Raw genomic sequence first — 14,626 nt, forward strand, 5'->3', positions numbered from 1 at the left:
AAAAGATTATAGCGCTAATTAATCGCCATTGTTAACTGAAGCAGCCTGTAGCATGAGGCCGGAGACAGAGAGAGGAGTGATGGTTGTTGGGTAATGAGCAGCTTTTAACTTGGGACTGGAGGGCAGACTTGTTGTCTTCCTGAAATACTGTATCAGATAACTGCTTTATAGAGGGAGGAAAGGTAGGAGTGGAGGGAGGGAAGATTGATGTTTGTTTTTATGAGTTGCTAAAGGGTGAATCCACTTTAAAACACTATATGTGATACATTTACACATTGCTGATTCTAACAGTGTAAGAGCCTCTAAGAGTTTAATTTAAACTACTATTTTTAGTGCACTGAAAGTAATATGTTGTGTCTTTTCTCTTTTTTTCTCCCTCAGGGTTTATCTACACGGGTGACGTGGTCCACCGGATGTTAACAGCTACACAGTACATCGCTCCTTTAATGGCAAACTTTGACCCCAGCGTCTCCAGAAACTCTACCGTCATCTACTTTGACAACGGTAACAGCAGTTTACTCCTAATATCTTATTTCTGCCCGAAATGTGCAGCAGTTGTGTTACTCTCTCTTGCGTTGAGGCACAAAGTGACGCTTTTGGCTCCAACTAGCTGGTTGTTGTGGTGGTGTGCTCAACAAATTACACACAACCAATACTGTTAAATAAGCTTTTGTTGTAGTAAGTGGGGGCTCATTTTAACGTACACAGTACAGAAGATACAGTTTTACCAACAATTACAATCTCAATGGATTTTACTATGCATCTGCAGTATGTATCAATATCCACTCCTAAACCTCTCACAGAATCGTTATTAATTTGTTATTAAAGCCGTATTTATCATTTAATAATTTATATGAAACCCTCCCTGACCTCTGTAATATTCCCCTAAATTCCCCTTACTCACATTAAACCCAGCCATATTGGACTTTAAGATGATATTTGCATCAATGTAATAAAGTTTCTTGATTTGTCGGGTATTTAAATTTATTAGAAACAACCAAAACAGACATTTATGTCTGGTTATTTTCTCCATCAGCAATTTCTCAATAGATTTTACAGACAGTGTATTAGCCTATATATGAATATATGTTTCATTCCTGCAGTATTAAATTATATTTCCTTCAAAATTATCTTGAAATGAATGCACATACTTTACTAAAGATATAAGAGAGTCATTTACAAAACAGCAGTTCTTTTTCATTAAATTATTTTAATTATAACTCTCCACGACCCTTGCAACATCCCCTTAAATTCCACTTACTCACTTTAAACTTAATTGATGTCCTTCCTCACTCTCTGTACCTATCTTTTGCGATCTGTGATGGTTGTTATCCGTCGTGTCAGTCTCTGCCGTCTAACCCCTCTGCAGCAGAGTGACTGACCAACTGTGTGACCTTATGCAGTGGAGCTCATCAGACTTTAACCAAACTGGCAGCCGATCGATTCTCAGCCCGCCTGCTCCTCAACACGCTGTCCATCAGTCAATGTCCTGCCAATACAGCAGAAGAACTGTACGGTCTGCTGTGTTGTGTGAGAGACAGCGCTTCTCTCCACCACGCTGTGAGCAGCGTGATGAGGCGTTCGCAGCAGGGACGTATTGTTTGTTCTCGACACTCAAACGGGACAGTTGGAGACGTGTGAAACTTTGCGGAGACGGTGTGAAGCTTCGTTGTTAGATGTTCAATTTTCGCTCATTTTTAAAGAAAGTTTTTGTTAATTAGAGTCTACTAAATAAAGAATATGAGAAGTTAAGACATGAGTTAATCAAGCGGTGTAAAAGTGTCCTGAAGTTTGATATCGCACATTTATAAAGGAGTGAAAAGTGTCATCAGCTGGCAGATTTGGCTGTTGTTGCCAGTGGGACCATATTGACAGTGGTAAAAATACCTCTCACAGCCTTTTTTACACAACAGTACAACTCTGCAACATCCACTCAAGCATTTATTAATGCATTACTGATGGATTAATTTAAGTCCTCTAAAGGAGCCGCAACACTCATCTGATGCCAGTAAAGAATTTCTTCCTTATTATGTTATGAACTATAATCTTTTGAGCCCAAAATGTGCGGTTCATTAGGCCCAGAGGAATCAAAATATCCAATTTACACTGAGCTGATGACAGCTTAAGTTACAGCGAAATTACACAGAGCTTAGATGTTGTTCTCCCGGTCGCTTGAGACAGAGAGAAAAGTGGCTCCAATGATTTCAACACCTACGCCCATATAGAAGACGTACTGGGCTGATGTATCTGATCTCCAGTTCAATCACTAAATTATCTGTGTGGCAGACAGACATGACATTTTTATTGTATGGGAGAGAGCCTGTGAAGACAATAAAACTCTTGTCTCGCTTGTTAGTTCATAAATCTGTGTATTTGTGTCACGTTTACAGACTAGCTAGCTGGCTAGTTGTTTCTGTGAAAGTGCAGAACTAAGTGCATTACAGACACCTTCTGCACTGGAGTAGAGAGCTAATCAGGTTTGTGTTCTGGAAAAAGGAAAACACATTTATGTCGCTTCATGTAAATAAAAGTGAATTAAAGGTTCAGTATGTACATTTTAGAATGATCTAGAATGGATTTCATTAGTGTATAATCACCTGAAAATAGGTATAACTGTTTGTGTTACCTTAGATTGAGACATTGTATCTGCAGTAGCTCAAAATGGACAAACCATACACTGGCTCAAGGTAGGGCTGTTTGTGTCTTTCACGCGCTTTGTCACCCTCATGGTGAAATAAGTGAGTTGCAATCTGCAACTGCACTGCTAGATGCCACTAAATCCTACACACTGGACTTACTGGATTCTAGAAATTTGTTATTGTTAATGTTATATGTGTTGTTACTAAAACAAGTGAAAATGTCTATTTAAACCATTAAAATAGGAAGAAATACATTTGAAAAAATGAGTAAAATCATAAAACTGATGCTCTACAAACGACAATAAACCTTGTATGAAGAAAAAGTCTTCATCATGCCAGGGGTGGGCTTGCGTGATAGAGCTAGATTTCCATTTGTTTGTTTTGAGTTCATACAGCATGTTAGGCTTGTAAGTGGAATCAGAAACAAGGCCAGTGTGTACTCCCTCCACGCCTCCTCACACACTCTGTATTTTTAGCCAGGAAGCCCCAGATAGCACGCCAGCCACCCTTCTTGAACTCAATGCATTTTAAGCAGACTTATATTAGGTTTAACTTGTGCTGACTGAGTAAGCACGCTGCGCCATAAGGCAGCAGCAATTTAGTGCTCCGGTCCTCTCTCTGATATTCCTGCCGTCTCCTAAACTCCGTCCTCTTTAATGCGTTACACAGCAACTCTTCAGTGTTCCCATTTTCTCCTTATTTCCCACCCAAACACTCAAAATAGTGCCAGAGAGCGTCTCAGAGTGCCCTGTATTTGCTGCTCCTAACTCCACAGTTGTCAAGGTGGGATAATATTAGTCACATGATATTAAATGTCAATGAAAGCGCAGATCCAAACTTGTCCAAACTCCCTCATGCAACATCCATGTCTAGAGCCAGAGGCTGTCTGTTCACACACGTGTGATTTATAATGGGGGTTTCCTGTACAAGCCTGTGTTCTCCAATAACTGTCAGCAGAGAAGCTGAATGCAATCTTTGCTTTGGATGGAAGAGCTATGTGATGTAAAAATTGATTAGTTGTTTTAACAAACCTTTATTGCCCTGGCGCACTGCCAAATTACCAGCTCGGAGGAGGGCATAGCTTTCACGTCAATAGGTTCTCCAAAGTCCACAGTAAATCAGAATAGTGTTAAAAGTAATGTGAGGCCCGCTGTCTACAGGGTTGAGCTGAAGGCACCGTGAGTTTGGTGCTAATTTAATATGCACCCAAATTAAGGCGACACCTAATGATGACCCTTTGTGGTCAAGTGTGTATTAAAGTTATAGCATGCAGCTTTTACGGTTTAGTTACTTATTATTCATTTATTCATGCATTCATTCGTTTATTCATAGACTCTAGAGGTCTTTAGGATGCTTGGCAGTGTGTGCATGAAAAACCTCAACCAGGATCAGTCCAACACATTTCTGAAGCAATTTTTGCGTCTGAGTTCACACACAGTTCATTCTGCTGTCTCATCAATTCAGTTTTTTGTTTTTTTTGCTCGTAACGATGAATCGATTATCAACTAACCCAGCGTTTCAGCTCTAGATACTGTAGTTTCAGTTTGATGTGGTTTTAACATATTCTCCTCAAACTCTTCCTCAATACGATGGAGGGAAAGGAATTTAACTCATGTAGCTCAAAACAGACAGAGAAACTCAACAGCAGCATGGCTTTCTCTGGTCTTTCTCTAATTTGCACACTTTGTTATTAACAGTTTTTATTAAATTTCACTGGTAGAAAGTACAGTGGCTCTAAAGAAAACTGTTGACTGGAAAATCTGGATTGTTTAGTGTAACCAGGTCATTTCTTTCTGGAAAGTAACGCTATAAATGTCAAATTTTTAAGGCTGTTAGCACCAAAAACTTCATCATCATTATATAGAGGTGGCAGCTTTAATTTCAGAGACTGATATCTGACAACATCAGCAAATAAAACCATAACTATATGCATCACTAGAGGTCAAAAAGTATGTCCTTTTGTTTGCTCGCTCTTTAAGTTAGTGTAAATGTTGCCCTTGGCGACTGCTCTCAGCCAGTGTAGTTGGAAGCATTTTCCTGTTCCATAAGAAGAAATAATTTACAGCACTGTCACTCGCTCTCGCTCACTATGAAAAACTTTCACTGTTGTGAAAATTGCCGGAGCTATAATCCATCACAGTAACCACCACGCCTTGATTTGGTTTTGTCAAAAGTTTCAGTTTTATTGCCGTTTCATCCTGCTCCAGTGGAGTGTTTTCATATCAGTGCTCACACTACTTCAGTGTCAATCACCTCACACCCACGGGGCGAAATGAAGTCTCTGCCAGGAAATAATCCCTCAAAAACATATCGCCTTACAAACATGATTGTTACATTGATGTCTTCTTATTCAGAGACGTTTGCCCGGTCAGCGGTTCATTTCACGCTAGATCTGAGACAGCAGAGATGGTATTTCAAAACCAGTGAAAAATAAGTCAGTGTTAGAAGAATAAAAAGTGTGAGCTATCTGTAGACAGTAGCACTCAGTGACTACTGTATTTTTCCTTTAATCTAGGTGATTCTGTGCCACCCTAAAGCAGATGAGCTGTAAGTGTTTTCATTGTGGTTCTCTTTCCTTTAGGGACCGCTCTGGTGGTGCAATGGGATCATGTCCACCTCCAGGACAACTACAACCTGGGAAGCTTCACCTTCCAGGCAACACTGCACAACACCGGCCGGATTGTTTTTGCATATAAAGAGGTCCGGACTCATTTATCAAACCAGTTTTTCCTATTTTATCTCCAGTATCTCTGATTTATTAAGACAGTGATCTTATGTATAATCTTTACACTCTTTCTGACACAATTTATCTGTTTTTTATTGTCCATTAAACTATGCCTAACCATAAAAAGTGGGCTCCAAAGTGCTGCAGCTGGCTTTCATGTACAAAAAAGTAATAAAATAAAGAAAACAGACATCGCAATCAGATCTTCAGACCTTCAATGTCAACAGCAAAATTAATAAATCACTGACATTTACTGTAACACTGGAGAAATCAGATTAAACACTAATTACGTAGTCCATCTTGCCTTATTTTCCAGGCTTTTGAGACAGACTAACCCTAACTAAGTTATTGATCTATGATAATTGCGAGGATTATAATAGCAGAACGGCCTCTTTTATGATTGATGCCTCCTTTTTTGATTTGTTATTTTTCACAAATTAGAAGCTATTAGACTTGTTTCTAAAAGGTATTTCATTATGCGGCTATTACCGGTCTGAAAAGAGTAACCTGACCTCTGTCTCATTTACCTTTAAGAATGTATCCCCATACTTTTGTCTAGTTTAACTCCTTTCTTGATGTGTTATGTGAAATCAAAATACCTGATTCAAAATTTAACTGCATTGGACCATAAACGTCAGGGCCTCTCACTCTGACTGATATAAGTCAGGCCTCAGTTGAGTTGTGTCTCATTTTAAATGTTTATTCTTTGCACCGAAGATAGCCATATGCTTATTGAGGTCGCATAATGCCTCAGCAGATTTGCTATGGGAGATAGTAATAAATTGGTTGAATTGTCAGTGCTGACGGGCCCGGTCTGTCCCACTCACATTGTTGTGTTTCTGGTAATTGATTTTCCCCGTCTTCTATTTCAGATCCCGATTGAGGTGTCACAGATCAGCTCTGTCAATCACCCAGTGAAGGTGGGCCTGTCTGATGCCTTTGTGGTGGTCCACAAGATCCAACAGATACCCAGTGAGTCTAAAAACACAGCTTTCGAGCTTACATTTGCTCACTTTTACACAGAAAGAAACAAATTAATAACTTTTTTTAAATACAGAAAATAATGAATGATTGAACCATGCAACTAAACCCTTGCCCTCAACAGCAACTGTCCAATCATATCAAGTGTATCGGCATTTGACGCCTGACAAAGATCTCCGTTAGATCAAAACATTGCTCAATAGAATAGCTGTGAGCTATTAGTACAGTGTGTGGATCTTTTGTCTGATTCTTTTGCCTTTGATCCAACACCTGTCAAAGGTTTTTGGATGTGTTTGTACCCTCCGCTCCGTTTGTCTTTGGTGTCTTTTTGAGAAAAATTGGAAGAAATGGGTTAAACAGTGTGTTTATCTCTGATAAATGCTAAACATTTGCATGGATTGGGGAAGCTCATGCACAAGAAAACTCCAGCCAAACTCGTTACTCGGGGTGCCAAACATTTTTGGATTGTCCTCATCTTAAAAGTGAAAAAATGTGGTTTGAAAATACAAAAAATAATGCATAAATCTAACCTTTGTGTCACTTTGTTCAAATGTGTTTTTGTAGTAAGAATCAGAACAGGGATTATGTTGCAACATATAACATTTTAATTACATTATAATTGCGTGCTAGCTCGAGCCTTCAAAGCTGCTTTTCTACTTTACATGAATCACCAACTGGAGAAGATGCTAATTAGAACATGTAGCTTTAGCCTCAGTCTTGCCGCATATGCAGATACTAAAATAAAATACACACCCCAGCAACAGCCTGTTTGCTGCACCACTACCCTACTACACTACCCTACAAAGGCAAACCGCAGTAACTACAGTTCTGGTCGAATTTGAGTTATGACTGAAGTGGAGCTTTTAAATGTTTTATCTTACAAAATCCAACCAAAAACCAAACCAAAATACAGATTTAATGTTATAAGACATCAAATTAGATTTAGATTTTCTCAGGAAGAAGACACTAAAACTGAAGCTAATGCACTCTGTCTTTGAATCTGTTTATGGTAATAAAAAGTACATTTTTGGAAGCATAGGTCAAATTGTTGTCATTGCTTTTAAGCCATGAAAATTACTTAGAGAATCAATATTTAACCTACCTAAAACGCATTTGGCTGGCTTACTGCTTTGTAGAGCGGCTTCTTTCCTCAGAATGTGGGAATATATTTATTTTTATGACTTATATATTCATCCATTTAAATATTTCATGTTTTGTGAGTAGCACAAAAGGATTACAACTTGCATTTTATTATACAACTCTGTGTTGTGGAATGAGTAATGAATAAATGTTGTATTTAGGACCCTTTGGACCCTCTAGTTAACTTAATTAGCTCATATTAGCTGCTAATGACATTCAACATTTCAACTGATTCTGTGTGGAATCAATGAATTATTAAGAATAAACACTGTTGTCAGGGTAACCCGCATTCTAGAATGCAAAGCTTAACGGGCGTAGCAACAGTAGCTAAGGAGGGGCGGAGCTTAGCAGAGGGTCATTAATGCAGAGTGCATTGTTTTCCTCAGCTCTTAATTTACCCTTTAAACTGTGTGTCATAGCTCTGAGTTCAGCCTCGTCTGTTTTGCTTTAGCTCCAACTGTCACCACCTCTTCTCCAGCGCCGTTCCACCTCTCTCAGTGGGCAGCGGGCAGAGCGGTGGGCACGGCTCCAGATCTGCCTCTCCCACTTGCTTTTGAGTTATACAATTTAGGCCCATTAAATTTAAAGCAAATGCGAGCAAAGGGGAGAGACTTCAAACCATTTCATCCACAGTCAGACTCTCTCTCTCTCTCTCTCTCTCTCTCTCTCTCTCTCTCTCTCTCCCCATGGGCTCTGATTCAAAGTCGGCCACAATAATGAGTTGTCAAACATGATTTATTCAGTAATTTAAACTCTGTTTTGATTGCGTGTGTGAAACTTGGATTGCATTTATTTCAAAGTTAATAACTTATAACTTAAAATCCAGTGCGTAAGAAGCGCTTTTATGTCCTTCACTTGGCATCTTTATGTTGAGTTTGAAGGGGGGGAGGCAATTACAGCTAAATATGTTGTGAGAATGACTTTTTAAAGTCTGTTTTAAGAGTAAAACAACTCTCCGAAACACCTGATCCTTGGAGTGATTTTCCGACGTGGACTTTTGTTTTCTGTCTCATCTGTAGTCTTTTCCTACAAAATCTCTTTCTAGAAGGTTGTAGTGTGTATCGTGATTTGTATATTGAACCTGTTAGCATAGTCCTCATAGACTTCATAAACCAAGCTGCCTTTGATGCCTCTGACACAGCATGATGAAACCAGCGTGTGCAGCTTCTTGGTTATGGAGTGATGAAACCTTGAATGGAAGCAGACCGAGACCAAGGCGTTGTGTTGAACATGAACGATGTCTCTGAGGAGTGTGCGTTTTTTTCCTTATGCCAGACCTGTTTTTCCGCTCTGATCATCTGAAACTATCACTGCGCTTTTTTTCAGCCTCTCAAGAAACCCAAATGTTTTAATACACCTCATTTTTGGGGAGAGATAAAACAGCCAAAACTGAATTCCTTCAGATGCAAACAACTAAATGCAACACCTGTCTCGTCCCAATTTATTTATAACACATGAAATCCAAGCGAGGTGGCAACATTTGAGACATTGCTTGGTTACTGACCCTTTGACCCACCCTTGGTTACTGTTGCCATGCCTGTCAAAGCGTTTCATTCTAGAATGAAGTTTACCATGGCAACAGCGGCTGATTTACTCACTCGGAATTCTTCGTAGTTAAATGAGAAGAAGTGAACAGCAGCTTCTTTTAAGCCGTTCTAGTCGTTTGATTTTATCAGCTGAAATGCGAGATGTCACTAACAGGTTTTATCGGCGTATGTTAGCTAAATAACGCTATACTCTGTGAGTTGATTGAGAATTACTTTGATTGCAATTCTTAGTAACTTTTGGCTCAAACAAAGTCACAATTTTAGCCAGAGACCGTCAATTCTGACAACTCAAATGACAACTGTCTAGTTATAGCTAGCTAACTAATTAAGCTTGTAAAGTCTTGTAAATGGCATCTCAAATAGTTGTGGCTACATTATGTAGTATATAAGACCGAGGCTAACATGCACCAGACTATAAAGAAAAAAGAATAAAGAATACAAAATACAAGGAGTAAGAGCAGACTGTTATTTTATTCATACTTGTTCATATTTTCAAACATCATATTTCCACTTTTAATGTTACAAGACAAAAGGCTGTTGAGGACTACCCGCTGTGTCCGGCAAACGTAACGCTATCTCGGGGAACATTTCCTGTGGTTGCTGGAATTTTAAGTTCCCAGCTAATGTTAGATCAGACAAACTCAAAGTTTAATTCATTCTTTTTTTTTGGTTTTGGGAAGGCAAATCAAATGCAACCCCCCCTCAACACTCTTTAAATGCACACTATCTATCTTACTAAAGGCCCCGTGCACACTGCTTCAACATGTGGAGAAATCCTTATCTTAACCGGCCTGCCTTGCCTAGTGATTACTACAGTAAGTTATGACTTAAGACTGCCTTCAGTCGCCGTAAACAAAATCAAACTCTTGCCACAGCTGAAACAAACAAGGCTTTGTTTTCTTGCTGTGCAACGAGCACATGATATTTGCAAAGTGCACAGGTTCACGTTCATGTCTGAAGGAAAAGGGCAGTATTTGCATCCTGCACCTGTCAGTCTGAAGGGTTTTACGTGCCCCGCGAGCTGTACGGCAAGAGTCTGCAGAGACTGCAAAGGATGCAACATCTAGGATCACAGGTTCTTATAGTAATAGTCCTTATACTGATGCAAATAAATAGGGAACTATTCATTGATGGATGGGGACTAACCTTTAGAAAAAGCAAGAATCAGCAGTTGTAATGGAGATATAGTACTTCATTCATCCACAGGTATTTAGTCCTTCTTTGCAGGATGGTTAAAGTTACCTTTTTCTTGCACGACTATACTCAGTAGACATGTAGGTTGAAAAAGATACTGCTGAGAAGACAGTTCTAGTACAGAAGTGTAATTACTTATCTGGAAAAAGTGAAGGCTGTGCTTTGGATCTGTCTTTATCTGCTTCACATCTCATTTAAGGGCTGTAAACTTCCCGGATGAAAAATATTTTGACGTGTTTATCATCATGTATCAGCGCAGTCATGCCAGACTAAATAATAAATGGCTACTGATAGCTGGTATGTTAAGTTTCCATGTCCCGAGAACATTAAGCCTTAATATTACCAGAGAAAAAAAGCCATTACCACTGCAGGCTGTACCACGAACAAGAGTTTCAACTCAGTTAATTGTCTCTGCAGCCAATTACTGCATGGCAACCATGGCAACAAGGGGGACATTTTTTAACCGACTGTAGCTTTGCCCTGGATTAAAAGCTCAAATAAAGCATTTTACACTGCCTCCAGGAAGAGGCCAACAGCCCATCCAGTAAAAGAAAGAGATGAGAGAGAAGATTTGTGGGTGTCCTGTGGCCACAGTGTGTAATTAACAGGTCAGGTACAAGCACATGTGAAGACCCAGGCTTTATTTTATACTTTCTCAGAGCTAGATTAAACATCATCAGTCAGAGCGAGTTATTAAAATCCATACGTATCTTGTCTGTACTTGGATTCCTAGTAGGAAGAGCTATTCATTATAAACAGTATACGGCTGTCATTCTATTCTTTTATCTATTGAAGTTGTGATTTAATATATTGGAGATATTAATGAGCCAGGAGTGTAATCATGAGGTTAAAGTGGTCGATTGAAGATGTAATATTTTGTACAAACAGCCAGCGTCCTGTCTGATGAGCAGACACAGCGAGCCTGCCATTTCACCATCGATCTTCAACTCACTGTGTTGACATCACATTTCTATTGATTTCCATGTAGTTCTTCCAAATGGGTGAATAAGCAATAAGAGACGGACTGGTATTGTGATTTTATCAAAGAAATTATGTAAAGACAGACATTTTTCAAATCATGTTTTTTAGCTTAAGATAGTGACAATATGTGCAAGAGTATTAACTTTTCTGGATTTGTATGTATGAGTTAACTGACCCTTTGTGTGCGTAACTTTTGCAAATCCGCCTTTGTTTGATATTATCAGTGGAAGGTAGCTAAATCCTCATTACGCCTTGTTTATGTTGTGGCTGAGACCAAGCTATAATTGACCTGATTTGCGGCTTCCTTCCACCTGCAAACCAGAGGCCAACGAGGCTGCACAGCCTGCCCACACAGCAGCAGCCTCGGGCTGGGGAACTGACCTTCCTCTGGCCCCCACCGTGTCATTAGGCACCTGATAATCCTTTTGCTAGAAGCGAGAGGAAGTCAGGCACCAGGGGACGAGAGGAGGGGTAAGGAAGGGTAGTCTTACTCTCAGGTTAAATCGAGTTGGCTCACATTTGGCGCTTTGATCAGTTGTCCTGTGTGTAATCAAACCAAGCAGGTCTGCAGGGAAACAACATCCTGTCACATGAGAAGAACAACACTGTAAACCAGCACAGTCAACAACTCCCAGACCAAAAATCAATCAACCAAATAAAAGAGTGTAACAGTAAATAATGCGTTCTGAATTAACAGATTTTTTCAGTGGAAACAAGTTATGAACACCCAGATATATTATCATCTTTGAAACCTACTACTTTGTTTGCTTATTTACTCCGCTTACTTAGCAGTTACGGAGCAACATAAGCATTCATTTGGAGTCATGTTTCTTGAACCTGATGAATGTAAGCCCAATATTCACTCTTTGCTTTTGGTCTCCACCAAATCCTGAGTGAAAATATCTGGCTCTCTATGTTCACCAGCTAGTTATTAACTGTCTGCCTGCTGTCAGTCTGCCTGACAGGCAGTGTACGGTTGTTTTTTAGGGCCTTTTCTCCGAAAACAGCTGCCAGCTGTGCCTGAAAATGACTCTATGTGAGCTCTGAGAGTGAACAAAATCACACTAAACACTAAACAATGAACTGAAACTTGCTATAATGTTAAGGAGCTGAAGATTCAGGTGGTAATTGTCTGTGAGTTCATCACTGAGAGCAACCCTTTTCACATTGTTATGTGATATATTGTTTCTATAAAAATATCCTCTTTAACAAGAAAGTCAAGGTTTAACTAGCGGAGAAGATGGTTGTTGCTGTTAAGTCTTTCCTAGTATGAAGCTACAGCCAGGAGATGGTTAGCTAAGCACAAATCCTTCTGTAAAACCACAGTTTTATTTACACAAAACAAAGATGTAACAAAAATTAGTGTGCTTTAGAGGCACTGATGCAGATTATTTTACCTTTGGACACTGTCTCCTGACTGTAGCTTCATATTTAATGGATACATCAGAATCTTAATAGTCAAACTATTCCTTTAACTTTGAAAGACTTTCAGCATTATTACAATACTATATGATGGATGAGACTCGCAAGTCACTGCTCGCTGTATATGTTACACAGCCATAGTCTGCTGTATTGAATTTCAATTTTGTAGCTCATTGCTCAAGCAAATACAAGTGTTATAGGAAATGTCATGTAGTGAGCAATGCGACGATGTGCGTTTCAGTGCATCTCAGTGATTTATTTTCCAGATTTACCGTTTCATTCCTGGAACGCCTGTATGGAAAAGTCCTATAACATTCCAATTAGGTTTTAGATTAACCACTATATTAACAGCACCGAGGAGTTATTATGAGATCTCTTAAGATACTGCGCACGAAAAGAGCCTTTTTGACTTTAACAAAGGGTGTAATTTATCCTCCTCTTTTCCATTTCCACTGATGATAGTGAAGATGCATGGCCAGCAAAAGCAAGCAGCCCATTTTTCACTGACCCATATGAGTTATAAGGGCCAGAATGCAATGAGAGTCAATGATGTATCTAATCAATCGCTCCATCTTTTCCCCGGCTGATGACTTGCTGTTACAGATGACTGGGAAGGCAGCCTTTCAACAGGGTCTGATTGATATCGGCTCCCAGGGGAAATTGCTACCGTCCATTGCCAAGTTGTGGGGCTGACACTTGGGAAGAAAGGGGGAGAAATAAAGTGCTGTGGTAGCATCCCTTATGACCTGATTCAGCCTCCCGCTCTCTTTCCTCTTTCTTCAGGGACCACTTGTCCCAGTTTTTATCTCTGTGTGGAAGATTTGTGATGGTTTGTTCGCTCCCTCACTCTGTCTCCTCTTTCTCCAAAATACAGACGTAAGGCGGAGGACGATCTACGAGTACCACCGCGTGGAGCTGACGAAGACAAAGATCACCAATTCTACAGCCGTGGAAATGATGCCTTTACCCAGTAAGAAGGATTTATTGTAACAGCTTTTGGCACACTCAGTGTCGGCTTCTGGGCGAGTGTTATTAGATAGACTCCTTCTTATTACATGGCGTGTAGACCTTTTCCTTGGCTGTGTGTCCATTAGGCTATTGATTGTATAAATTGTTTTAGATTTGACCTGTTTTTTCCCATTCCTCCTCTCCAGCCTGTCTCCAGTTCACCAGCTGTAGCTCGTGCATCTCCTCACAGATCAACTTCAACTGTAGCTGGTGCCACCGGCTCAACAGGTTGGACGCTTTTACTCTCATTTCACTCCTCTCCTTCCAACACATTCCCACTAAGGCTGCAACTGACATGAAATGTCAAAACATTGTAAAAAAAAATGTCCGTCACAGTTTCCCAGAGCCTAACGGGAGGTCTTCAAACGGCTGACAAACTGTCCAAAAACTAAAGATATTCAGTTTGCAGATATATAAAACGGAGAAATGTAGCAGATGGAATCACAGAATAGTTTGGTATTTTTGCCTGAAACTGTTAATTAATCATCAGAATCGTTGCCAATCATTTTTCTTTTGGTCAAGTAATAAATTAATCAACAAGTCATTTTAACTCTAAATTCACCCTCATATTTCAGAAGCTGGAACTGATTCATTTTTAGCATTTGTTCTTGAAAAATGACAGTAAGCAATTAATCAGCTATAGACATTTTGTGCAGATTTATCTTCTGTTGATTGACAAAGGGAAATTGTTTCATCTCTAAATCTCACCCCCATAAACCCTCACTGTAAGCAATCCAAGAACAACTTCATTTTTAAAGAGGTTCAATTAACTAATCTCTAAAAGTTGGATCTGAAAATACCTAATTTTTCTTAATGAGTGGATGTTTTGGTGAATTGTACATCTTTATATAAGAATTAAGTCCATACAATATTTGGTTAATAGCAGAGCACAACTTTTATCAAGCAATGTGTATTTTGGTGATTCCAGCACTTTAAATGTATTTATTAACATTTAAACTTGGAAGAAAAGTTTATGAAAAAATAGAGCA

The 14,626-nt window shown here is 39.4% G+C and overlaps 1 protein-coding gene across 1 annotated transcript in view; it reads left to right on the forward strand.

Annotated features, from left to right (window-relative positions):
- plxdc2b (plexin domain containing 2b) overlaps positions 1-14,626 on the forward strand; it is a 94,949-nt gene that overhangs the window by 59,627 nt on the left and 20,696 nt on the right. Inside the window, exons 5-9 of the mRNA XM_051411343.1 lie at positions 382-504; positions 5,221-5,339; positions 6,237-6,336; positions 13,504-13,599; positions 13,784-13,865. Coding sequence (XP_051267303.1) covers positions 382-504; positions 5,221-5,339; positions 6,237-6,336; positions 13,504-13,599; positions 13,784-13,865 — 520 coding nt within the window. The remainder of the gene's footprint in view (positions 1-381; positions 505-5,220; positions 5,340-6,236; positions 6,337-13,503; positions 13,600-13,783; positions 13,866-14,626) is intronic.

The sequence above is a fragment of the Dicentrarchus labrax genome, unplaced genomic scaffold (assembly GCF_905237075.1).
Source record: "Dicentrarchus labrax unplaced genomic scaffold, dlabrax2021, whole genome shotgun sequence".
NCBI lineage: Eukaryota > Metazoa > Chordata > Actinopteri > Moronidae > Dicentrarchus > Dicentrarchus labrax.